The 25941-nt window shown below is 44.3% G+C and overlaps 1 protein-coding gene across 2 annotated transcripts in view; it reads left to right on the top strand.

Moving 5' to 3' along the window:
- QPCT (glutaminyl-peptide cyclotransferase) overlaps window positions 1-24637 on the top strand; it is a 37403-nt gene extending 12766 nt beyond the window's left edge. The window contains exons 1-7 of one of the 2 annotated variants that reach the window (XM_074988541.1): window positions 5834-5983; window positions 10623-10769; window positions 14592-14873; window positions 16621-16797; window positions 17313-17412; window positions 19434-19550; window positions 22509-24637. In XM_074988541.1, coding sequence (XP_074844642.1) covers window positions 5849-5983; window positions 10623-10769; window positions 14592-14873; window positions 16621-16797; window positions 17313-17412; window positions 19434-19550; window positions 22509-22654 — 1104 coding nt within the window. In that variant the 5' untranslated portion in view covers window positions 5834-5848 and the 3' untranslated portion in view covers window positions 22655-24637. Of the gene's footprint in view, window positions 1-5833; window positions 5984-10622; window positions 10770-14591; window positions 14874-16620; window positions 16798-17312; window positions 17413-19433; window positions 19551-22508 lie in introns of those variants that run through there. The other variant, XM_074988540.1, reaches the window with a different exon arrangement.
- The last annotated feature ends 1304 nt before the right edge of the window (window positions 24638-25941 follow it).

Here is a 25941-nt window from a genome sequence, read left to right as displayed (position 1 = left end):
ACAAAAAACCCCCCTGTATAAAACGGCCTTTAATTCCCGTCACCGGCCACTGGCGATGGTCAGTGAGGGGAAGGGCAGGACCGCTACTGCAGTTTGTCCCTGTTACAGGGCACGCGCTCATCAGGCAGCGTCACCTGCCGGGACAAACCCTCCGGAAAAAACACCGGAGCCTTCAAGGATGGTGGCAAACAGGAGCTCTTCTGCGTCCCTCGATGACTATGGGCGCTCAGTCCGAGTTCCTGTAGTCGATCCTCTTCGTGTCTTCTACGTCCCACAACGGCTGGGGTATGATGATTGACATGACGCTTATCACCTTCTTTCTTCTTTCTTCAAGTGATTTCTCAGCTCTTTTAGTGATCCGCTGTCTTCGGCCGCTCCGATGAGACTGACTGAGCCTGGGCTCTGCTCCCAAATTTATAGAGCAGCTACAGACCTGGTTGAAAACCAGTGCCTGCCAGGTCCGCATCCTGATTGCCCTGGCAACCAGGTAACATTCCCTATTACATATTAATAAGGCATCCTAAATGCACCTATCAACTATCAGAATTTTAAACTCTTGCTCATGAATATTAATAACGTTCATGAATATTCATAGCAACTGACCTCTCTAACGGTCACCCCTATATACTTTGTATTACCTATTACTATACAATGTTTTAAAACAAGTTTTTGAAGTAAATTTTTTATAAATTCTGTGTAATTTTTATGGGGTTTGACAGGGAATAAAGTCACTACTGGGAACAATGTATATTTTGTTTTAAATGCTCAGTTCCTACGGCTATTTGGTTAAGATGTGGGGAGAGCCACACAGACACCACAGCCCATGGCCAGGGACATATTAATCACCTCAGGGTGAGGATTTTTCAACATGGATGAAGAAATTGTCCCTTCAACCCCTTCTATTCCTGGATTCACCCACCTGCCAACGCAGTTCCCAGTTCCTTTACACACCATTTGAAACTACCAGAGCAAGCCCAGCTCACCAGCATCTGCAAGCATCAGTCATGGATCCTGCATTCCAACAAGATTTAGTGTCAGAGCAATCACAGATCTGGGATGCTGTGCAAAAGGTGGTGTGGTCCACACAGACTGCAGCAGCCCAAATATTGATCTTTCTGTCTGAGTGGGCAGAGTCAGAGGAGGGGGAGCTGGAGGCAGAAGAGGAGGCTGAGGAGATCCATAGCTCATGTCTCACATTCTCAGACTGCAGCAGATGCTTTCCGCTCTGTCACAGGCCTGAGCACTATGGACCATCACTTCTGGGCCAGGGAGACCAGCAGGGAGTGGTGGGATCACATTGTCCTGCGGGTGTGGGATGATGAACCATGGTTACAGAATGTTAGGATGTGTAAAGCCACCTTTCTTGAGCTCTGTGCTGAGCTGCACCACAAGCACACCCAGCTGCACCAGACCAGCACCACAAGGACACCCAAATGAGAGCCGCTCTCTCCATAGAGAAGTGTGTTGCCATTGCTCTGTGAAAGCTGGCTACTCTTGATGGCGACCACTGAGTTGCCAATCAGTTTGTAGTGGGGAAGACCACTGTTGGACAATGCTGCTGCACGTGTGCAGGGTGATAAATCACATTTTGCTGCACTGGGCTGTGACTCTGGGGAATGTGGATGAGATTGTGGCTGGCTTGGCAGCAATGGGGTTCCCTAGCTGTGAAGAGGGAATCGATGGGACTCATATTCCAACCCTCACTCCCCCCCACATACACCTTGCCTCAGGGTACCTCGGCTATAAGGAGCACTTCTCAATGGTGCTACAAGTGCTTATAGATCATCATGGCTGTTTTACAGATATAAATGCCTGTGGACTGCAAAGGTGCATTATGGGCACATTTTCAGAAACAGCGATGTGTACCAAAAGCTTCAGGGAGGAAGGCACTTTCTTTCCACATCACAAAATAAGTTTGGGAGAGGGTGGAAATGCCCATGGTGATCTTGAGGGACGCTGTCTACCCCTGAGAGCCCTGGCTCTTGTAGCTTTACACCGGGCAGCTAGGCAGCAGCAAGGAGCAGTTCAACAAGAGACTCAGCAGATGCTGCATGGTTGCTGAATGTACATTTGGATGCTTGAAAGCTAGGTGGAGAAGCTTATGTGGGAGGCTTGACCTGCTTCAGGACCATACCCCCTTGGTCCTGCCCTGATGTTGTTGCCTTCACAACCTGTGTGAGAGTAAGAGGGAAGCATTTGCTCATCTAGCCAAAGCGTTTAAGTAGCCAGACACTTGTGCTGTCAGGGCAGCTCATAAGGTGGTCACTAATATCAGGGAGGCCCTGAGGAACCACTTTGACAACAATGAACACTGAGATTATTGCGGGATTTTGTGGGTAGGTGGGTTTGGGTGACATCCTTTATCCCCTGGGCTCCCGGCTACCCATGTTCTCCAGACTAATTGTAAGAATAAAAGTACTGAACACACCTTCATGTTTTCTTTAATCAAACTGTTACAATTCACAATACAGCAGCAATGGGATAAGGGTTGGGGGTATTGGATAAAGAGGGGAAAGGATCACAGCTGTGTCAAAGGCCAACTATCATCCTGTTCATAGCTGTGGTGTGGGGTTAAGTGGTTCAGGAAAGGAAATAGGGGTGGGAAACCAACCTTATGCTTGGGCAGGCTTTACATTGTGGTGCACGGACGGGTTATGGAACCAGAATTAGGTTGGCTGTTCAGGCAGGGCACCCTTTGGCAGTGATGCTTGTATTTCCAGCACTGAAGAGTATTAGCTCAGTCTGTTCTTCTAGAACTGGGCAATCCTTTCAGTGGCTAGGTCACTCCTTTTGAATGTGTGCTGCCCTTAGGGAAGACTGCAGGGCAAGCCCTATCTTCCTTCCACAGCACTGCCATTTCCTGGTTACAGGTTTTCATAATTTCCTTGAGCACCCCTTCTTTGGACCTCTTCCTATGTCACCTTAGCTTCCTGACATGGCTAGCTGGGTTGACCACAGCTACAGCTGTTGGAAGCAGAGAATAAAAAAAAAGTTAACTGGCTATATCTCATAACAATGATTGTTCTGGGAGACCTTGAGATATCATAACATTTTAACATTCCTGCATTCCAATCTGTCCTGTCCAGGGAAGATTCCTTTTTCCAAAGCACTCTATGCTATAAGCCTGTGAGAGACCTCCAAAGCCGGAAGATGGTGAGTATTTAGCCTTGCTTCTGGGAGGGTTCGGGGAAAACAGGAGGAAATAGGGGTTAGGGTTGGGTACAGATGGAGTAAAAGGTGATGAGGGGGATTTGACTGGTGTTAACACCAGGCAATTCTGCAGGCTGTGGAGCAGCCACTAACATTCGAACCCTCTTCCCCTTTGCCATAGGCTGCCGTATCTATGTCTATTTTGAAAATTGACAAGAAAAAAGACAGCTTCTCCTAGACAGCAGAGAGTTCAGAATGACCACTTACTCTGCCTCCCTCTGTGCAGCCCAGGTCCCACCATGGCAGCTGCAGCAATGGATTGGCACAGTGATTTGCCATGATGATGAGGAGACCCTGGCACTCCCCTGGAATCTTAAGGAGAAGATTGAAAAGTACCCCAGAAGATCCTTTGGCAATATCTCAGAGCATGATCAGATGGAAATACGTGAAAGTATTGATGTGCTTCTGGGATATTGCCTGGCTCCCCAACCTTGTCTTTAGTAAGCTACCAGAAGAACCTCTCAGCAGCAACCCCCTCCTCCAGCAACCCTGCTTCCCCTGCAAGGCCTACCGCAGTTCAAGGCTTGAATGTGTGTTGCTTTCATCCTGGGAGCTGAAGAGTTCCTGACTGCTCAGTGGGGGCTGGGAACCCGTAATGCATTCTTGGCTACAGGGATCCTCATCTGAAGCCTGCTGACCCTCCTCATTAGGACTGTGCTGTGACTCCATAGTACAAGTGTCCACAAGGCTCTTAGGTCCTGATGTGGGCTACACCTCCAGTATTGCATGCCACTGTTCATAATACTGGGATGTACGTGAGGGCAGCCCCAGAGTGTGTGTTTGCTTCCTGAGCTCTGTGGTATGACCGGTGACCCTCCTTTACTTTAGCCTTACACTGATCTGGATCTCAGTCATAACTCTTTTCTCACAGAGAATGTGAAATCTATTCTTAGGTGTCCCTGTTCCTCCTTTTTCCATGCAGCTGGGGAAAAACTGACTCCTCACCCCACATGCTCAGGAGATCCAGCAGTTCTGCATGACTCCAACCAGGAGCCCTTTTGTAGCTATAGCCACCCTCGGAAGACTGGTCTGCAGAAGCCATGAAGGTTGAGGAAGGCAGCAGATGCTCAGTGAGGGATAGGAAACCCAGCAAAGCCATGCAGCTTTTGCGGGGAAGTGGGAAGAAAATGCCTTTTAAAAACTGTGGGGCTAGTGGAGGGCTACCTAAAATTCCTGGGGTTTGCAGCAGTTGGGGGAGGCAGGGTGGTTTCTGCTCCCAGAGGAAAAAAAAAAGCAGAGCTCACAACATGGACTATCTGAGCTCTTTGGCCAACCTGAGGGAAAAAAAGGACAGAGCTCACAGTGTTGGCTACCTTTTCAAATTCCCAGGGCTTGTTGGGGTGATGTCTTGGGACACCTGAGAAAAAGGCAGCAGAGTCTGCAGCACGGCCCAGAGTGACTACCTACTTGTGCATGATGAGAAGCCTCCCCAGAGCCTCCCTGGAGATCAATAGTCAACAATACTTCTGCCTGCCTGTTACACAAACAGCCAATTTTGACCTTAAAGAGGGCAGGGTGGGGACATGAAGAGGGCAGTGAAAGTCCAACATGCTATTTTGAAATAGCTAAGTGCTACTTCGAAATGCATTTTTGGGTGTAGCTGTATTATTTCAAAATAAGCTATCTTGGAATACCTATTACATAACAGCTTATTTTGAAATAGGGCTGCAGTGTAGAGGTAGCCTGTGAGACCAACTGTATCATAGTTATCAGAGGGGTAGTCATGTTAGTCTGTATCCCCAAAAATGAGAAGTCCTGTGGCACCTTATAAATTAACAAATTTTTGGAGCATCAGCTTTCATGAGCAAAGACCCATTTACATCTGATGAAGTGGGTCTTTGCCCACAAAAGCTTATGCTCCAAAAAATCTGTTGGTCTATAAGTTGCCACAGGACTTCTCATCATTTTTATGTCATAAGTGTGTTTATTTACCAGCATCTAAGTTCTTCTGACTTTTCCCCATACTTCTCACATTAGCATACCGACAGCTAAGATACTGCTTTGACTGCCACACCTCTCCCGCAGTTCCATCTCATCTCTCCTCGATCTTTGCTATTACAGTCCAGGCTGATGCCAACAGGAGCTGTTGGGTGCTTGGCAAGTATGACTGTCACCAATGTTTTGTTTTGTAAAAACTAAACCAACAAGCTTTTTAATCTGCACCCAAGAAGCACTTCACAAGTCACAACCCTCCTCTCTTTCCTTAGTGAGTGCCACAAGCCCTCAGAGCCTCACTGCAACGCTGGAGGAAGAAATCAGAGAGGGAACATGTGGAAGAGAAGGGACAGAGCCCTACCAGAGGGTTGGAAATTAGTCACATGCAGCACTCCTGATGCTGCTGACGTGGTGCTTGGGAGGAGAAGGCTCATTTCACAAGGGGAATGAACCGCGAAAGGCAGCTGAATGAATCACAGCCACAGCCAGGCATCTGCTCAAGCAGCAGAACTTTCAGAAACCCAAACCCCTCCTCTAGCACTGCCCCTTTCCCTCCTCCTTCAGCATTGCCCCTGGATCTGCCCCCTCCTACCTCCACATCCTTTTAGTCAGGCAGAAGAAGGGGAGGGAAAGACGACAGAAGGAGCTGCCCCAGCTGTTGATCACTCACACACAGAAAACCAATAGCAGCAGCAGAAGAGGAATGGCTGGGAGAGACAGGGGTAACAACAAGGCAGCAGCATCTTTCTGCCTGATCTGGGCACTTTACCTGGCAACAGTCACCATCTCTCAGCTGGTGGATGGGCAGGAAGCCAGAGCAGACTGGACACAGGAGAAGGTGGGTCACACTGTTTTTTCTCAAACGGGTTCTTGTCTCCTCAATCCCACTTAAATGCATAGTGTGGCTTTGCCATGTGTGTGTGAGAGGAACGGGAGTGGAAGGGAGGTAGGTAACTGAACTGTTTAACCCAGGCTTGTCTGACAGGGGCCTTCTGGAAGAGGAATTCAGGCAGATGTTCTCATCAGATCCGTACTCCTGCCTTATAAGAGAGACATTGATATGAATTGTATCTTTGTTGTGCAGCCCGTGGCTACGATCACTGCCGTCTCAGTGCAAGAGCTGCTGATATGACAATACAGCGTGGGTGGGCTGAGTTCCCTACATACAGAAACCAGATTGAATCTTAGCTTGTTGTTATTTAGACAGCACTATGCGTGGCCATAATGCAGACTCAGACAGGTAAAAAAATAACATGGCTTCCATCATAATTTCATGGCTGCAGAGAATTCTCTCCTTCCACACGTTGTTGTGATGACATGAGCGTCACACCAATCTAGCACCAGCAATTCACCAAGAGCAACATTCTGCAGAGAGTTGCTGAACTTGGGGGGAACAAAGAGAAAACAGGACTTCAGAAAAGAAATGAGATGCTATAATTAAAATGATTCAGAAAGTATCACATATCAGGCTGAGGAAATGATGGACTCTGTTAAAACAGTAAATCCTGTCTACCATGGAAAATACAAGTAGGGACTTATAGAAGATGATGACAACAGAACTGCTGCTTACTTATCTGGAAAGAAGACAATATTAGCATGTTCTATTTCAGCCAGAGTTATTTATGTTTATTTTTAAAAAGTTTTCTGTAAACCAATTACAACAATGAGATTTCAGGATTAATGCCGAGTGAGATAGAATAAGACAGCAGTAAAAATACAGACGGACACTCAAAACATTGTAAAACAGAGTTATTCTGGTCTGATTATGGAAGATTGACATGGTTTCTTCACATAGAAGTTATTTGAGCCACAAGAAATATAATGGATCCTGGGTAATTTAATCAGCTGTGCCAAGACTTTCAAATAGAAAAAATATTCAAGACCCATTATGAAGTGATCATAAAGAAGCTGAACCCCATCTTGAACTGACTCTAGTAATCTGAATCAATATCCAGTGATGTACAGGGCTGCAGTCAGAATTTACCAAGCCTAAGACAAGATGATAAATCAGGCTCCCTTCTGTTCTGTTTTTAATGAACTTCTCCCTTATCATCTTCTCACATCCTCATTTTACCACTTGTTTAGTTAGGTTTGTTTTAATTTTTTTTTCCAAGAGGTCAGTGTCCAGCAGAATTTGGTTTGGCTCATCAGCATGTATTCATATTTATTTTACAACGTACAACCCATAGGGGCAGCACCATACGACACTGAGCAAATAATCTAATAGAGGCTGAGTCCATGGTTATGATGATCACTACAAAAGATGCTGAGCAGCATCAGTGCCTCTCTTCAGCTCTTTTTCTCACTGCACATATTCTCCCTTCCTATATCTCACCCACCCATTCTGCCCTATCTACTTAGACAACCCAGTTGCCATTGATTTCAGTGGAAACAGGTGGAAAGTGACTAAGCAGAACTACTTAGTTACACTACTCAAGTATGTTTCCCCAGTATTTGTACTTTACTCAAGTATTTTTTTAAAAACTTCGACTTTGTTTCAAGTCGTTTTTAAAGAGAATAGTGTACTTTTTACTCCACTACCGTTTCCAGGAGCGTTTAGTTACTTGCAACTTTCATCACACCACTGACATTTGCACAAGCCAACATTCTGATTGGCTAAAGCATAGCCATATGTGCAATGATTTTTTTTTTTAGAAAATAACCAGTCAACAAGCACAATGGCCTTGCTAACGATGTAGCTGTTAAAAGGCTTCTTCAACAACTTTTCATTCAAAACCAGTATCTACACATGGGTGACGGGCCAGGCCCTGAACCTCATGGGCTGGATCCCACGTGCAGGGGAGAAGAAGTGTGGCACTGCGCACTGCTGCTAACTCTGCCCCTGGCTTGGAAAACAAAGCTCTAGAAGCTGCTCATGGAGGGTTTCCTCACTGCTCCTATTGGACAGCTTTTGGCCAATAGGAGCAGCAGAGGGCAGTACCTGGGAGTGGCAGGGAGCGTTGAGCCAGATAAGCACCCCTCCCCACTGCCCTCATGGCCAGCCTCTGCACCCCCATCCCTCGCCCCAACCCTCTCCCACCCAGCTCTCCCAGCCTCAGTCAGCTGCTGCACTCCCCTCCCACCTGGCTGTCCCACATCAAGTCTGCTCCTGAACTCTCCCTACTCCTGAACCCTCCCCTCGGCCAGATACCCTGCCCCCTGCTCACACCTGCACCCTTCCACCCACCCCACTCCCAGCCTGCTCCAGCACCCTACCTCCCACCCAGACTAGGGATGGAAAATCTCACTTAATTGGTTAACCTGCTTAATGCTAAGTTTAACTGGTTAATTGATTAAATGCAGGGGAGGGGAGGCTGGGGTGTCTCTGCTCACGGCTTGCTGGAAATTGAGGCTGCTCTTGCCTGGCTGGAGCCTTCTTGCCTGCCACGGTGCTGTGAGTGTGGGCACTCTGATGCACCCAGAGCAAGCCCCATATGCAGCAGCCCAGCCTGGAATGTCCCCACCTGGCCGGAGCAGCCCCCATCCACAGCGGCCTGGGTGTGCCACAGAGCAGAGTGCTCCAGCCAGGCTAGAGCAGTCCCTGTTCTCAGTGGTCCTGAGTGCACTGTAGGTGGGGATGTTCCAGCTGGACTGACACAGACCCAGTCCCACCAGCACACACCCCGGTAATTTGAAATTTCTGTAACTTGATTCATGTATTTAATTTGGTCACTCTTTAGCTTTACAAATGAAAGTTTTGACTATATTAAAATTTCAGATTTGAAATATATAGTATTTGTGTATGTATATAGTATATAATACACATACACATGTGTCTGGGTGCATAACTGGTTGGATAACTGTTCACAGAGAGTAGTTACACATGGTTCAGAGTCTGGCTGGAAGGGAACAAGTAGGGTTCCACAGGATCAGTTTTGGGGCCAGTTCTGTTCAATACCTTCATCAGTGATTGAGGTAAGCACACAGACAGTATGTTTGTCACATTTGCAGATGATACCAAACTGGGAGAGGTTGCAAGTGCTTCTGAGGACAGAGCCAGAATTCAAAATGATCTGGGCAAACTGGAGAAATGGTCCGAGGAAAACAGTTCAATAAGGACAAATGCAAAGTACTCCACTTAGGGAGGAACAATCAGTTTCACACATACAAAATGGGAAGGGACTCCCTAGGATGTAGTACAGTACATGTAGGCACACTAAGTCAATAGAAAAACAAGTTGTTAGGAAGTTAAAGCAGTGAGGCATCAACACATGGGAACACAAGGCATGGCATAGAAGAACTTTGTCTGAGGATCCACTTCAAAAGATCATATCATCAAGGATAATACAGAAATGCTTTGTTACCCATGACCCATGGAACAAAGATCCAATGCTTTTTGCATTCCTTGAACAATGGTTCCCCAGAAGGTTAGTGGGGTGACACTGAATGTTTACTTTAGGTGAGAAACTTATCATAAGCCAAGTCCACACTAGTACTTATGCAGGGAAAGCATTTGTCACTGGGGTGCGAAAAAAATGTGTAAACCGAGCACATTCAGTCTAGCAACCAGTGAGATGCAAAAATGAAAATGCCGTCTTCAGTTACTTTGGAGAGAAGAGCCAACTCTTAAGGGGTCGTTGTCCATATCAGTGGAGTATGCCACATTAAATAAGATTGACACTCAATAGCTGTGTCTACACGTGCACGCTACTTCGAAGTAGCGGCACTAACTTCGAAATAGCGCCCGTCGCGGCTACACGCATCGGGCGCTATTTCGAAGTTAACTTCAACGTTAGGCGGCGAGACGTCGAAGTCGCTAACCTCATGAGGGGATAGGAATAGCGCCCTACTTCGACGTTCAACGTCAAAGTAGGGACCGTGTAGACGATCCGCGTCCCGCAACGTCGAAATTGCTGGGTCCTCCATGGCGGCCATCAGCTGGGGGGTTGAGAGATGCTCTCTCTCCAGCCCCTGCGGGGCTCTATGGTCACCGTGGGCAGCAGCCCTTAGCCCAGGGCTTCTGGCTGCTTCTGCGGCAGCTGGGGATCCATGCTGCAGGCACAGGGTCTGCAACCAGTTGTCAGCTCTGTGTATCTTGTGTTGTTTAGTGCAACTGTGTCTGGGAGGGGCCCTTTAAGGGAGCAGCTTGCTGTTGAGTCCGCCCTGTGACCCTGTCTGCAGCTGTGCCTGGCACCCTTATTTCGATGTGTGCTACTTTGGCGTGTAGACGTACCCTCGCAGCGCCTATTTCGATGTGGTGCCGCGCAACGTCGAAGTTGAACATCGACGTTGCCAGCCCTGGAGGACGTGTAGACGTTATTCATCAAAATAGCCTATTTCGATGTTGCTACATCGAAATAAGCTATTTCGATGTTGGCTTCATGTGTAGACGTAGCCAATATGTTCATAATAATATAGTACAGTATGTTATTTGCATTCTACAGCACAACATTTATTGTCATAGTGAAGAAAACAACACAAATCCCCTAACAGATAGTTACTAATTATGGCAATCATAACTCTTTTTCCTTTTGCAGTATTTCCACCAACCAAGTATTTTAAATTCTACTGGTATCCGGCAAGTTGCAGAACACACAGATGTTTCTCAAATGTGGCAGAATGATCTGCGCCCTATATTGATAGAGAGATACCCAGGATCACCAGGAAGTTATGCTGTGCGTCAGGTGAGACTACATTCTCTAGACACGCTATGGATACCATCCATTGTTTATATTTTGGTAATGCCCTCATTGGACAAGGCTCTGGCCACCCATGGCTCAAGGCTTTGCAGCATTCAGAAAACTGAGAAATACCATCCTTAAAGACACAATATCAAGCTTGACAGGCCCAAAACTTAATCCACATGAAATTCTATTGCCTAACTTTGCACAGCTGCAGCAAGTATTACATACAAAAGAAAATCAGAAGTTAGACATATTTCAGTGAAAAAGTATTCCATGTGATCTGAAATCAAGTTAGATTGATGTCTTTGTGGTCACACAAACATGCCATGTTTGCTCAGTTGTCCTTGGAACTTCACAGGGAGGGACAAGCCAGTGTCTTCTAGATGGATTCGAGGAGGGAAGACTTACCAAGTTGCCCCAGAGATCTAGTTTTAGTGGTGGATAGGACTATGATGCAGTTTGACATCTTGAAAGCTCTGGATTTCTATAGTTCAAGAAACTATAGTGTTTTTAAAATATACATGGGACCAGGACTCAGAGCTTCCTTTGCTGTCTTTCCACTGATTCACTGTGCCACCTGGGGCAAGTCACTTTACTTTTCTGGTTTCAAAGAGCACATCTGTAATGTGGGGATATCAGTTCTTCTCTATCTCAAGGAAGTAATATGCAAGTTAATTCATGAATGCACATAGAGTATTTTGGGAAACCTGGATGAAAGGAGCTGTAGAACTTTGAAGTAGAACTGTGGGCAAAATCCAGACTTAGTATAACTCCAATAACTTCAAGGACGTGGCATGTGCTAGAACCAGGCCTAGTCTTGGTTGCTGTTCTAGAAAAGTCCTGGGAAACTTTAGGAAAGGAATGAAACTATAGTAAAGTTATAGAGAAATTACTCTAAAAAAACCCTATTGACTTTAAAGGAGCACTGTCATTATCAGTCTAATCAGTTTCTAAAGACTGAGTTACATGCTGCTGGTCAGAGCAGGGTCATTGCTGAAAGTGGCAGGAAGGTTAAAGAGAAGGACTCAATATTCACACTCAGTGTCATGACTGGCCAGATATTGTAATACATTAATTAGAGAAATTCAGTCTTAGCTGACATTTTTACTACAATGGCCTTACTGATAGTTTGCCTTATTGAGTGAGATTACTTTTATATACAGACTCTTCTTAAAATTAGCAATAAAAAGTTAAACAGCACCAGTATGGGACCTTGACTTCCACACATCCTATTAACATTTTGCCATATTGAAAACGACCACTTACTCCCACTCTTTATTTCTTGTTCCTATGTTTATGGAAACAGAGTAATCTAAGTGCCAATTTGTAGCTAGGTCTGTGTAACAGGTGCACACACAAGGGAAAATGTACAAACAGTCTTTCCCCAGCCCTCTTTGAACCCCTTGCAAGGGCCAGCACAACTGTAATCCTTGTGCTACCTGATTGCAAGGATCAGGAATTTTTGGCTGCTGGAGCTACTAGACACTCTAAAGAGGGAGAAGAGGGTTCAAAGGTGGGGTGTGACCCTATTACCCTTCCATACCAGCTAGTAGAGGTGAGTCTGAACATCAGTGGTATACAAACAGCATCTGTTACATGGTCGTTGTTCTGGGGCAGGTGTGGGCAATAAGCTGAAGGGGTTCACCAGGACCACCAGTGCTTTATTTACCTGCACTTTTGGCTGTGGATTGCTGTTCCTAGCTCATGAGAGGTGTGGGAAGCAGCATGGAGCAGAACCATGCTTCCTGCAACTCCCATTCGCCATGAATGGCTTATCTGTGGCCAGCAAGAGATGCAAGTTGCTATACCTGTGGATGCATAAGTAAATAAAGTGTCAGCAGCCAACCAGGGCTAACCCTCACAAACCACATGCGGCCCAGACACCATGTATTGCCTCTCCTGCTCAGGGATGACTGAGTCAGCCAGAACACCTCTTGGGACCCTCACCAGCATGGAACAGCTATGTGCTCCCACCTAGCCATGCAGGCTGTGACTTACTAACAGCACCATAGCCCTTTGTGTCCAATAAATGAACTTGCCAATCTGTAGTTGGTGGAGTGGAAAAATGAAGCTTGTTTCCATGTCAGTGTCCACAGTGTCTACTTCTCAGGGTTTGTAAGTGATTTTCTGGATGTCAGCCAAACAATAGGAAAAATAACAGAGTCCCAGGCATGGTAACCACATGGCATGCTCAAGTGTGTGTAGGAGGGAGGAGAAGGTTCTTTGTTGCTATGGGTAACAGCAATGTATGAAAATAAAGAGCCCTATGCAACATAGAAACACTCTCCACTGTCAGCACTTAGAGGAGAGTTTCATTAAAACATAACAGCAGCAGGGGTGACCATCAAACCCATTCAGTAAAAGGTCCAAATTCTACTTTTAAGTCAGTCTGTGGACCCAAATGTACACGTGGGACTACATAGTCCCCTCAGTCCAATGCAGAACCACTGATGCCAATGCCAGGTTTGGGAACAGTACAGGAATTAAAAAGTAAAAAATATTGTTGCTGCATGAACTTTCAGAACATTACCAAGAACAAAATGGGGACAGCTCAAAGGGATGCTCTTGCTGCTATTGAAGTCAATGGCAAACCTTCCATTGACCTTATCAGGAGTTGGCATAGGCTCTTAACTGTCTCCTAGTTTTGACCCTTTCAGAGACTTTTTCCCACTACTTATCTAAATAAACCTCGAGAGAGTACTTGAAGAGACCGATAAAAATAAGTTGCTCAACAATGGTGGTCTTCTCTAAAAAAGATGATGCAGAACTCTCTGTAGTGGATCCATTTGGGGAAATGTTAGAGGCAATCTCTCAACGCAGAAAGTTGCCTAATATGAGTGTTTTTTGTTTTTGTTTTTGTGTTTTTGTACAGGTTCCACTGTCTTCATTTTTGTCCTCACCCTCACATTGCATTATATTTTGTGTAATTCTATTTTTGGAGTTAGTTGTTTGCCAATATTCCAGTCTTTCTTTAGTTTATACAGAAGAGAATATTTAGTTTGGGGTGGGGAACCTATGGCCTGTGGGGTGGACCCAGCCCCAAGTTTGCCTGGATCCAGCCCACAGTGAGGCTCAGGGCTTCCCCTCATAGTGGGGTGAGCCAGCACTTGCACTCCAGCCCTGCAACAAGTCTCCAAACACCAGGGGAACCCTGGTGCCCCAAGTTGTGTGAGTGAGGTTTCTTTTTATTCGTTTTAGTTTCTTTGTTTCTCAGCCAGGGACCAAGTCAGAGTGAGATTGTTTGGTTTTGTTGTTGTGTGTTTTGCTTCGGTTTGGTTTTGCTTCTCACTTGTGTTGGGGCCCCCAACTGATTTTTCTGTGGGTCAGTGGCCTCTGACCAAAAAAAGTTTCTCCACCCCAATTTAGTTGTTTCCTGTTGAACTTTCAAGTCCTGTTCAAGTAACTCGCTGTTTGCAAAGCACATTTGTAGAAAGCAAGCAACAATATTATTGGTACTAAAGGAGCACCTAAAAGCTGCCCTCAGTGATCAATGTGCTTGGTACTTTACAAACCTATAGTAAAAGATTATCTCTGCTTCAAACAGTTTACAATCCTAGCATGTAACAGGGGAAGCCAAGCAAATGGAGTGACAAGGGAGAAGGTAGCAGTGAAACAGTGATGGTAATTTTCCCAAGCAGTAGTCAGTCGATTAACTGGCTAGCCACAGAAAATGCTTCTTAGAAATACAGCAGCCTTGCAGAAAAATTAAAGAGCTGATACTGTAAAAACAAGTTACTGACACAGTTTGGTTGCAAACATCTTATTGAAGCAGAATAATATTAATATGATTCTCTCCCCCCTACCCGCCCCCCGCAATTCCAGCACATCAAGCGCCGTATCCAAAGGTTGCAGGCTGGCTGGGTGGTTGAAGAAGATACATTTCAGGCATACACGCCCTTTGGATACCGAACATTCTCAAATATCATCAGCACTCTCAATCCCTCTGCCAAACGCCATCTGGTACTTGCTTGCCACTACGATTCAAAATACACCAGTCCACAGTGGGATGGCAGAGTGTTTGTTGGAGCCACTGATTCAGCTGTGCCCTGCGCTATGTTACTGGAACTAGCACGTGCCCTGGACAGCCAGCTTCAGTCAATGAAGGTACGTATTCCTTTTTTAATTTTGCATGCTTCCGTGGTAGCTGAGCCCTATACGGCTTCTCCATATGTCTTTCTCAATGATCACAGACCTGAACCTCCTTCTACTAGCCTTAATAGAACAACTCTTATTGACTTGAGCAGAACTGGGATCCACGCCCATTACTGCATAACAGCTTACCTTCACATCATAAAAAAGACAAGGAAGTACTGGCAGATGCACACTGATATCAGAGAAGTTGGAGGAGTTCCACAGTATGCAAGGGAAACGATACAGTTTAACTTAGTTGAGGACTGGCAACTTTAAATGATTTCTAACCACCAGGTATATAGAACCATGATTTTGAACCTAGTACAGCCAGCTTCCAGCATGTAGGCTATATTAATAAACACAGGCTGAATTTCAAGTGGATTTGGACCTTTCCACAGAATATGTTGGAAATCCCTGCTGCTCGATTAGTGTTTTATTATTAAAACAAATAGCTATAGTTTATACTTCTTAATAAGTTACTTTCCTAGCTAATAAGGTACTTCTCACCCAGTGAATTGGCTTTTATAGAATTGTCCAGTCGAGAAAACTAGGATCCACCTTTCATGAGATATCCATTACAAAGAAGAGACTGTGCCAGTGAAAATACCAACTTAAACTTGTTCTTACTTTCTTATACAATGACAAAGTACTGTTTCTTACTGCTGAGGGGGCGCTATTCAGGGACATTTTTGGGTCTGGGGGGTTCTTAGTAAATCCTCAGACATGCGTATGGACTACACAGTAAACAGTGGGCAGGCTCCAGGGTCATCCATGGATCTTAGTGTTGATGGACTTAGCGCTCAGACGTCTGCCTTGCTTCTCATGACATGTTTCACTTCCACAGTTTTCAGACTCAAATACTCTACACATCAGGGATGAGCAAGCTTTTTTCATTTGGTCCCACTTTTCATCCCTACAACTAGCAGGCCACTCCAACCAATCTAATGTAATCCAAATTGACAGAAATTTTAGTTATGTTCATGTTTAAGAAAATAAGTGGTGGATCATTGCACTCGTGCAGAGCCCTGCTTGATTGTGTGAAGCTCTGCATGGGCTCGGGAGGCTGCCCACAAGAAGCAGTTTTTGGGTGTAATGATTTAAATGGTACAAGAGCCTGTTTCATTTTAACCTGTATTTCACCTTGTGATACATAGATCTTTGGGAACTATTGAATGTAGAGATGTTGCCCTTGTTTTAGGTTGGAAATAAGAAAGCACCAGAAATCAAAGAGTGGAAGGGTGTAATTCTATTTTTGGAGTTAGTTGTTTGCCAATATTCCAGTCTTTCTTTAGTTTATACAGAAGAGAATATTTAGTTTGGGGTCAAGAATTAAATTGAGCCAAGTAATTCTTGACTTTGCCCCCTACCCCTCCACTCTCTGATTTGCTCACCTTGATTATCTTTTCCTGATTTGTCCTCCTTGCTTACTGTTTTTGGTTCTCTGTGCCTTAAATATTGAGTCTGTTCTGGTCTGGCTATGGTCTGAAGAAGTGGGTCTGTCCCACGAAAGCTCACCTAGTAAACTATTTTGCTAGTCTTTAAAGTGCTACTTGACTGCTTTTTGTTTTGATAGTGTATAGACTAGCACGGCTTTCTCTCTCTTCGTATTTACTTAGGGAGGACTCCTGAGACTACTCCTGAAGCTGTTGGGTCAGGCCCTGTATCAATATGTATCTCCACCAAAAATAAATGTGACATTACTTTTGATGTTCCTCAACAGAGCAGCTCAGCTTCCAGGGCAGACCTTTCACTTAAATTGATTTTCTTTGATGGTGAAGAAGCCTTTCTCCAGTGGTCTTCAATCGATTCCCTCTATGGATCTCGACACTTAGCGCAGAAAATGGCGTCTATTCCACATCCATCTAGTGCAACAGACACCAGCCAGCTACAGGGCATTGTAAGTGAAAACTCCTTTAAATTAACAAATGAATTCATAATTAACTACCATACCACTGACGCAAAGAACTAGTGTGAAATCAGCAAAATTACACCAAGGGAGAACTCCATTAGTTAATGGGAATGAACATACAGAGGCCTTACTGCTTCTCCTTCCTGTGCCACTTCCCAGGAAAAACACGGACAAATGCAGACAACTTGCTCTTATTCTTCCTGCAGGACAAAGTTGGAACTGTAGCTGCTCACAACAGGTCTGAACCTGGCCTATATCATTTTGCAAATCACACTTCTTTTTTCCTGGTTAAACGTACTATTGTATGTTAAACCTCACCCCAGCCTTTCATTAGCTTTCATCACACTTGGTGAGTTGATTATTGTTTTTTTCTCAGATGTGCTGAATTAGCAAAGTGACAAATAGTGAAGTCCTACTTGTATTCATGTTTTCAATATGACAGATTTCCTTAACAGCCTTTTTTAATGAAGCTTAAAGTTTTCATGTTTGTTTTACTCCCATAGGATCTATTTGTGTTACTGGATTTAATTGGTGCTTCAAACCCAACCTTTCCCAATTTCTTTCCGAGCACTGCCCGATGGTATAACAGACTACAAGCAATTGGTAAGGAGGGGATTATCCATTAAAGGTTCAACTATGAAAGCCCTCTTCACCAGGGTCATTCCTCCCCTGGAATTCAATAGGAGTTCTTCATGCAAAATGGTTAATAGACGCAGAGCAGTAGCCATGTTAGTCTGTAGCTTTACAAATAAGAAGCATGACTGTAGCACCTTAAAGACGAACAAATTTATTTACTAGGTAATGAGCTTTCAGGTGGTCTTACATGGGGTAATGTGCTCTACAGTACTCATTGTTATTCATGCAAAATATTCAGACTCTAAAATTGTCGTACCAACTTCCAACCAAGCAACTTATTAACATTTTAAAGTGGTTGGTTTTAATTAAATTGTTCTTGCTAAACTCCATTTGTTTTACTAACAATTGGGGGGGTTTCACATAATTCCATAGTTTTACAAACTGGGCATTTTTTTTTCACTTTCCTGAGACTAAAAACAAATTAAAAATTAACATTTAGATGTTAACATTTGAAAATGTCTATGAAAACTCTAGTATGTGTGTGCTCTCTAATGAAATGACCAAATGGCATGGGAGCCAGGAAACATGGGTTCCAAGACAGACACTGTCAGACCTCGGGCAGGTCACTTACCCCTTCTGTGCTTTATCAAAACAAAAAGCAGTCAAGTAGCACTTTAAAGACTAGCAAAATAGTTTATTAGGTGAGCTTTCGTGGGACAGACCCACTTCTTCAGACCATAGCTAGACCAGAACAGACTCAATATTTAAGACACAGAGAACCAAAAACAGTAAGCAAGGAGGACAAATCAGAAAAAGATAATCCAGGTGCGCAAATCAGAGAGTGGAGGGGTGGGGGGGAAGATCAAGAATTAGACTGAGTCAAGTATGCAGACGAGCCCCTATAGTGACTCGGAAAGTTCCCATCACGATTTAAACCATGGGTTAATGTTCCAAATTTGAATATAAATGTCAGTTCGTCCACTTCTCTTTCTAAAAAGGAGCGATAATATCTCTTCATTAACACACATACCTTGAGGTCATTGACAGAATGCCCCATTCCATTAAAATGTTGACTAACTGGTTTGTGGATCTGGAGTGTTTTGATGTCTGTGCCCGTTGACCCTTTGTCTAAGGGAGTTAGAAGTCTGTCCAATATACAAAGCATCTGGGCATTGTTGGCACATGATGGCATATATGATGTTAGTAGAGGAGCATAAGAAAGTGCCCGTGATTCTGTGAGTAACCTGGTTAGGTCCAGTGATGGTATTTCCAGAGAAGATATGTGGACAAAGCTGGCAGCGGGCTTTGTTGCAGGGAAAGGTTCCTGGGGTATAGGCTGTGGCTGTTAGTAAGGATCCTCATGGGGTTGGGAGGTTGTCTGTAGGAGAAAACAGGCATGTCACCCAGGGCCTTCTGGAGTGTAGCATCCTGATTAAGAATAGGTTGTAGGTCTTTAATAATTTGTTGCAGTGGTCTGAGTTGGGGGCTGTAGGTGATGACCAGTGGTGTTCTGTTCTTGGCTTTTTTGGGCTGATCTTGGAGTAGCTGGTCTCTGGGTATGCGTCTGGCCCTGTTGATTTGTTTTTTTACTTCTCCTGGTGGGTAATTCAGGTTTATGAATATTTGGTAAAGTTCTTGTAGTTTTAGGTCTCTGTCAGTTGGATCAGAGCAAATGCGGTTGTACCTAAGAGCTTGACTGTAAACAATGGATCTAGTCACATGTGCAGGATGGAAACTAGAAGGGTGTAGATAAGTATAGTGATCAGTAAGTTTTCGGTACAGTGTGGTACTGATAGTGTATAGACTAGCACAGCTTACTCTCTGTTACTCTTCTGTGCTTTAGTGAATGATGGGGAAAACTACAGCTATCTTCAGATCCTGCATTGACTAATGCCAGGTGAACACAAATAATTGTTTCCAATTGTTTTTCCCCCAACCTTGGACATGAAAAATATCCTACAATGCATAAGAACATTTGTTCAGTTGAATGTATTTTTGAAGGATATTTTAGTGACAAGTATAAACTTTGTGTCAATTATGAATTGCAGAACAACAGCTACATCGCTTGGGTTTGCTGAAGAATCACCCTTATGAAAGGCAGTATTTCCGAGGTAAAACTGCTCTATACTTGACTGAAGATGACCATGTTCCATTTTTAGTGAGAGGTACTGGAATCCATTTTAAATATTTCCTAATAGCATATGAGTTTACTATAATTTCAGGGGCAAATGCTTATTTTAAGAATGTCAGAAGAGGGGAATAAGTCAGAATTAGCAAAGCAAGTTTCGTAAAATTCTGAGGCTCCTAAATACATTTTCAGAGGTTCTAAGCACCATGAATTGAAAGAATTTTCATAGGAATTGAACACCACTCTTCTTCAAAGCACAGCTCCACACCACCTGAGCACAAAGAAATCTGATATACACACAAGCCATTTGTTACAGCACAATTGAGACTAATGAAATAATCTATGCTTCTTCACCTGGGCATTACACATGCATAAAAGGGGAACTTGGCTTTGAGACTGATTGAGATGATACTGAGACTGACTGAGATGATACTGAGAGCCTTATACAATCCCAGGAACTTTTTCACTGGATTCTCCATTGCAGTGGTTCTCAAGCATGTTTAAAGGGTTCTGTCAAACACAGCCAGTGTTAGATTCACTGGGGCTCAGAACAGAAAGCTGAAGCCCTAACCTATGAGGTTGAAGCCCAAGGCCCTGAACCCTACCTCCAGCGTCTAAAGCTGAGCCTGACCAGCATAGCTTTGCTGGGGTTGGGGGCAACTGGTTCCAGTGCGGGCTTCCCTGTGGGGGCTTCTGTGCTGTGGCAGGGGGTGGGGTTGCTCCCAGGCTGCAGGGGGCTGCTACAGATCCCGGCTGCCCTGTGCCTCAGGGCACTGGCAGTGGGGCTGCCACCCCATGGGAGAGCTCCCCGGTGGCAAGGGATCCCTAGCTGCAGAGACGGCTGCCCTTTCATGGTGGGGGGCCGGGGTGAGGGCTGCTACACAGGAGGCTGTCCTGCAGCAGTGATTGGGCTACCTGCCCAGCACTGCTAGGGTACCAGGTTCCCCTTAAAATCTTAGATGGGGGACAATACACACTACCTACCCTCAACATACCCTGTCTTACCTCTATGCCAGGGCCCCTGGCTCCCTCTCCTGCTGCTGCCTGTACTGGCCAGTCAGTGTGTGCTGCATGTACAGTCTGGCCAGTTCCCGATTAATTTTACCTGCAGCTGTGCTGACTTGGGCAAAGGGCAGCTCAGCAGGGGGAGTGAATACATGGGACAATTAGTTTTATTGTTAAAAAATAAAAAAGGCAGGATGCCTGCCTAAACTATGGTATTGTCCTAGTGAAAACAGAGCAGATGGTCACCCTGGGTACAGCTCACAGCTGAGGAAAGCAGGGCAGGTGCCACAGATAGCTCACACATGGAAGGTGTTTGACAGGCTATGGGGAGCATACCAAAACGGGGTCCCACTGAAAAAATGTAGAAGAGCCATTACAGTCACCAGCCATGACAGGTGACAAGCTCATCTAACATTATGAGTGGGAGCCAAAAAGAGGTGTATTTTATCTGTTTGTTTTTGGGGAGCTGCATGGTGAAGGGGGCAGTGGGTAACAGGATGGAGGGGAGAAAAAAGTGGCAGGTGGAGAATGTATGCAATTCTGTCTTTCCCGAATAATTCCTTACCACAACTTCCCCCACTCCTCCAATGGCTGTGTGTCTGAGGCTTTCACCTAACCCTGGGTGAGCAAACATTTTTATCCCTGCAATTAGTAGGGGCCCCTCAACGTGCCTAATGTAATCCAAATTGGCAGAAATTTTGGTGATGTTCATATGAAAAACTCTTTCAGCATGTGTAAGAAAATAAGTACGTACAATGTAAAAATGTTATTAATCGGTATATAAATGTGAATACACAGACATAAAAACAGTGACCTATTTCAACATTTTTAATTAGATGGATGAGCCTGAGACCCAGTAGCCAATTGTGCTATGCTCCCCTCATGATATTGCATCCCTTCCCTGATGGAGCACACACACACACTTTGCACACCCCTGACGTAACCCACACTATAGAGCCATCGTGCTGGGACTGCCGAGAGCCAAATGTAGCAAAGGCTGCAGCTACCTCTCTGAGACTAGTCTCCATTTTACAAAGCAGAGATGGGAGGAAAGTCCTCCAAACCAGTCTCAATCAGGGACCAGGATTACTGCTTTGTGGACCATAATCATTTTAAATAGTCTCAGAGGAGTAGCTGTGTTAGTCTGTAGCTTCACCAAAACACTCAAGCAGTCCTGTAGCACCTTAAAGACTAACAAATGTATTCATTAGGTAATGAACTTCCATGGGTAAGACCCACTACTTCAGTGTTTGGAGCAAAAATGAGAATGAAGGGTCTATCTATAGTGAAGGGGGTAGAGGGAAAGGGGAAGGAAAGGAGGGGAAGTCAGATATCATCAACAGGACCTATAGAAGGAGTATATTAAATTAAGTGGGATGGGTGCCATTCCTGCAAACATCAAAGGTGGGGAAATTGTCTTTGTAATGTGTAAGATAATTGAGATCTCTGTTAAGCCCCAGGTTAAATGTGTCAAACTTAAAATTAATTCCAAAATATCTCCCTCTGTAGCACCTGAGAAAATCCTTTTGTAACAAGATGGCTACTTTAAGGTAACAATTTGTAGAACATTACGTTGGAACAGGCCCATTCAGAGTTGCCCTGGGGGAAGGCTAAAGAGGCTACAATACTCCATACTCTAAAGTAAGCACAGTAGGAGCATGATTGTAAGGCTGAGAGCCACTGTCACAATCCAAGCACAATTGCATCACAATGTAATTTTTAGGAGGGAGAACTAGGAAGGAAAGGAGACTAAGTTTAGTCTCAGTAATTTTTGTTTCAGTCACAGTATATCTGGTGATCTTCTGTAGTCACAAGCTGAGTCAGAGAAACAGTGGAAGGAAGTTCTAGACCTATGAGTCATTACAGAGTCCTACTGAGTAATAATCTGATTGTAACCCAGCCTTAGAGCCTCCACTTGTACTATAATGCACACTAATTTGCCCATCCAAAAAACTCGTGTGCAATCCTCATATCCCTTCCTCTCTTGCAGGGGTTCAAGTTCTTCACTTGATCCCATCCCCTTTCCCTAAAGTGTGGCACACCATGGAGGACAATGAAGAAAACCTCAACAAACCTACCATTGACAACCTCAACAAAATCCTACATGTGTTCGTGCTGGAGTATCTTAATCTGTGATCACACAGTGGCTCTGAAGCATTGCTCTGTTTTAACATTGCTACCAGCCCTGAACATCAAGGTCTTAATCATGGCACCAGGAGATAGCTGATGAAGAGCGCTAAAGGCAAAGCATGATGTGGTGCCAACTGTTATTAGTCAGTAATCAGCTTTCTTTGGCTGTGTAGTCTAGTGAAGTTCAGGTGAAAATGCCTTTAAACAAGAACTGTCAGCCTGGAAAGAACCTTGTTCTCCATATCTCACCTGAGAAGAGAGAAGGGAAACCTGAATTTTCCCATGTCACTCACTCTGGTTTTAGTCCAGACATTAAAACTAAACACAATCCTGATCCTGAATACAAATACAGGTTGAATGTCTCTGGTCCAGCACTCTCTCATCCAGCAACATCTGGAATCTGGCATGATTTTACTTACTGGACAGCCATTTATCATGAGCGTGCCCAGGTTTCCCCATGGTCCCATAAAGTTTGTTTATAACCACCAGTCCTGGCTCTGTGTTCTGTGCTGCTATTTAGCTGTCATCTACTCCTAATATCTTCTAAGGTCGCAAAAAGCAGTGGAAGTGTTGGTAATGCTGCTGGACAATATTGTCCTCCTGTGATTCGGCAAATTCTCTCATTTGGCACTGGTCAAGTCCCGAGGGTGCCAGACTAGAGAGATTCAACCTGTACGTCCTAGTTTAGAGTTTAATCAAAAGGTGGTTTTCAGAGCTCATTACCATAAATGTTGAGGTTATGCCTGTTTTGAGAATGATGTGAAGCTAGTCCACCAAGGAAGAGCTTCCAGAATTCCTGGCATGCCAAGTGAAGCCCACCTTAAAACAACAATGCATATGCTTAATCCCAGTGAAGCAGAGAAAGGACTGTAAACGTTATCTTCTCCCTGCCTTCTCCTTTGTGAGGCGGTAGATTTGTGTTCAAGGCAGGGACAGGAACTATAATGATGCCTTGCCCTTGCGCAGGCTTGTGAGGGACGAGTAGATATGGGGAGGAAGGGAAGAGTTCCTGCACATGACACATCCATGCAACAGTCAACCACAATTTACCCCAAAATAAATAAGCCCTTGAAGAACCCACCAGGTGGTATCGTAGCAAAAAGCAAAATTAGAACTGATCACATTTTAATTATCTGCATTTAAAAAAATATTTTAAATACAATGCAAGTTGTAGAATAGTGGTATTAATGAAATAAGCACCAGTGTAGGCACAAGGTTCCAAAGAAGAAGAGTCTACTACCATCCGGTGAGGAGCAAACAAAACATCCCAGGAGTCATAGCAATGGGCTAGGTTTTGCCATCCTTTCTCAATGGGACTATTCAAAGAGTAAAAGTCAGTTTAAGGATGGCAGAATCCAGCTCTAAGTGGAACAAACTCACAAGAGATGCAAAAAGAATGAGTTCAAGATACCCCTACAGTCATACAATTTCTTTAGGGAGGAGTAATTCCAAGAATATTGTGAAAAATCAGGTTGGAGGAAGATGAATAGAGAAAGGGCAGGTATGTTAAGGTCACGGTCTTCCCCTAATGAGACTTCCTAGCAAGCTCAGTTTATGATAAGGCAAATAATACCCAGAAGGGATCTTATGGCACTGGCCTGCATTTTAGATTTTCTATAAATAAGCTTTTCTAACACTAAGACCCATATTTCCAGGACTTCAAATTCTGATAGAAACGTCAAAGGCAGTGAACATTCCTTTATAATGTTTGCAACCCAAGGCTGCAGTGTTGTTCTATTATAAGAACCCAAAAATGAAATGACCCTGCTGAGAGAAATGCAAAAGGGAAAAACAACACAGGATGGATTTTAATTTTTTTTTCAATTTCACTTATTTAAACCACTGTTTGTAACATTAGCAAGAGATTTTTAAACTTCACATCCTCCTGTTATGATGCAATAACCTGGATGCATTCTCTAAAACAGAGCATAATAAGCTTCATAGTTAGATAGACACGTGTATTTAAGTAAATATATAGTAAAAGTTGTCTTACTAAATAAAAATTATTTGGAGTCTTTCCTAGTATACGTGTGTTTTCCAGGTTTGGAGAGAACAATTTTAAATTATAATGATTTGAGGTGTGACCAGTAATGATGTTACCCTAATGGCAAAGTGGTGTATAAGACACTTATGCAATGACACTAGACAAAGTATTAACAAAAGAGAATGGTATAGAACCCATGAGTTTAGAGGCTTCCATGTTAATAATGTTTAAAAAGCAGTTTGCTTTCTATGGCTATGTCTACACTACATGATAAAGTCAAATTTAAGGCAATTAGGTTGATTTTACAATGTCACTGTCTTCACTGCTAATACCATTAGGTCGATTTTAGGGAGCGCTAAGGTCAGTATCATGACATCATGAGAAGCAACGAGACATAGCATCAAGTTTGAATTGAGGCTAGTGTGGAAACACCACATCTTTTAATTGACCCTATTAGCCTCCAGAGGTGTCCCATATCTGTCCCACAATGCTCCACAATTGTCCGCTCTGGTTGCTTCCATCTCTGCTGCTCTCCAGGTATGCAGGACTTCGGTAACAGGAAGCCTGCTGATTTGAATTCATCACCAGCAAGCCCAGGAAATTTAAAGGGTGCATGGACGCCTGAATTTCTTTTAGCCATCGTATCGGTAGCCATCACATTGGTAGCCATAGCATCGCTTCGCATCAGTAGCCATCTATTGCTATCCTGAGTACTCAGGTTAGTGATCTCCTTACTGTTTGGGGAGAGGAGTCAGCAGCAGGCAGACTTCGAGCGTCCAAGCAAGACGCGGACGTTTATGAAAAGATTTCATGTGGAATGAGGTAGTCATTTTTTGCATGAAATTTTTGGGCAGGCCTGACTTATTGCAGCTTCCACAATAGCACACTTTGCCATGCCAGGAAACCAGATAGTGATCTGTTATCATGGCACCACATAGCACTCTGGCAAATTTTCCAAGCTTGTGCTCACAAAGGATGAGCATCTTTTCTTTTTTGTTATCCTTAAGAGGATGATGTCTTCCTTGGCATCCTAAAGAAGCATGGGAATTTCAATTGGATATCTTTGTAATGATCCCTGCCCTTTTACATTTCCCTAGACCACATTGCCGGACCACGTGCTAGGTGGGAGCTCTGTCTTCCCTTCTCTGCACAGCTGTCAGGGTCTCCTGGCCTTCTCCCCTCCCACCATGCTGCTGGCTTGAGTGGGAGCCACTGAGAAATGTTCCCCCTCTCACCATGCAGCTGGAAAACTCCCCTTTCTCCGCCACATTTCTTTGCACTTTACAGGGATCCCTCCCCACCCAGCCAT

This window comes from Carettochelys insculpta, chromosome 3 (genome assembly GCF_033958435.1).
Source record: "Carettochelys insculpta isolate YL-2023 chromosome 3, ASM3395843v1, whole genome shotgun sequence".
Lineage (NCBI taxonomy): Eukaryota > Metazoa > Chordata > Testudines > Carettochelyidae > Carettochelys > Carettochelys insculpta.
Note: the sequence above shows the minus strand (reverse complement) of the source record. Positions and strands in the feature narration are given on the sequence as shown.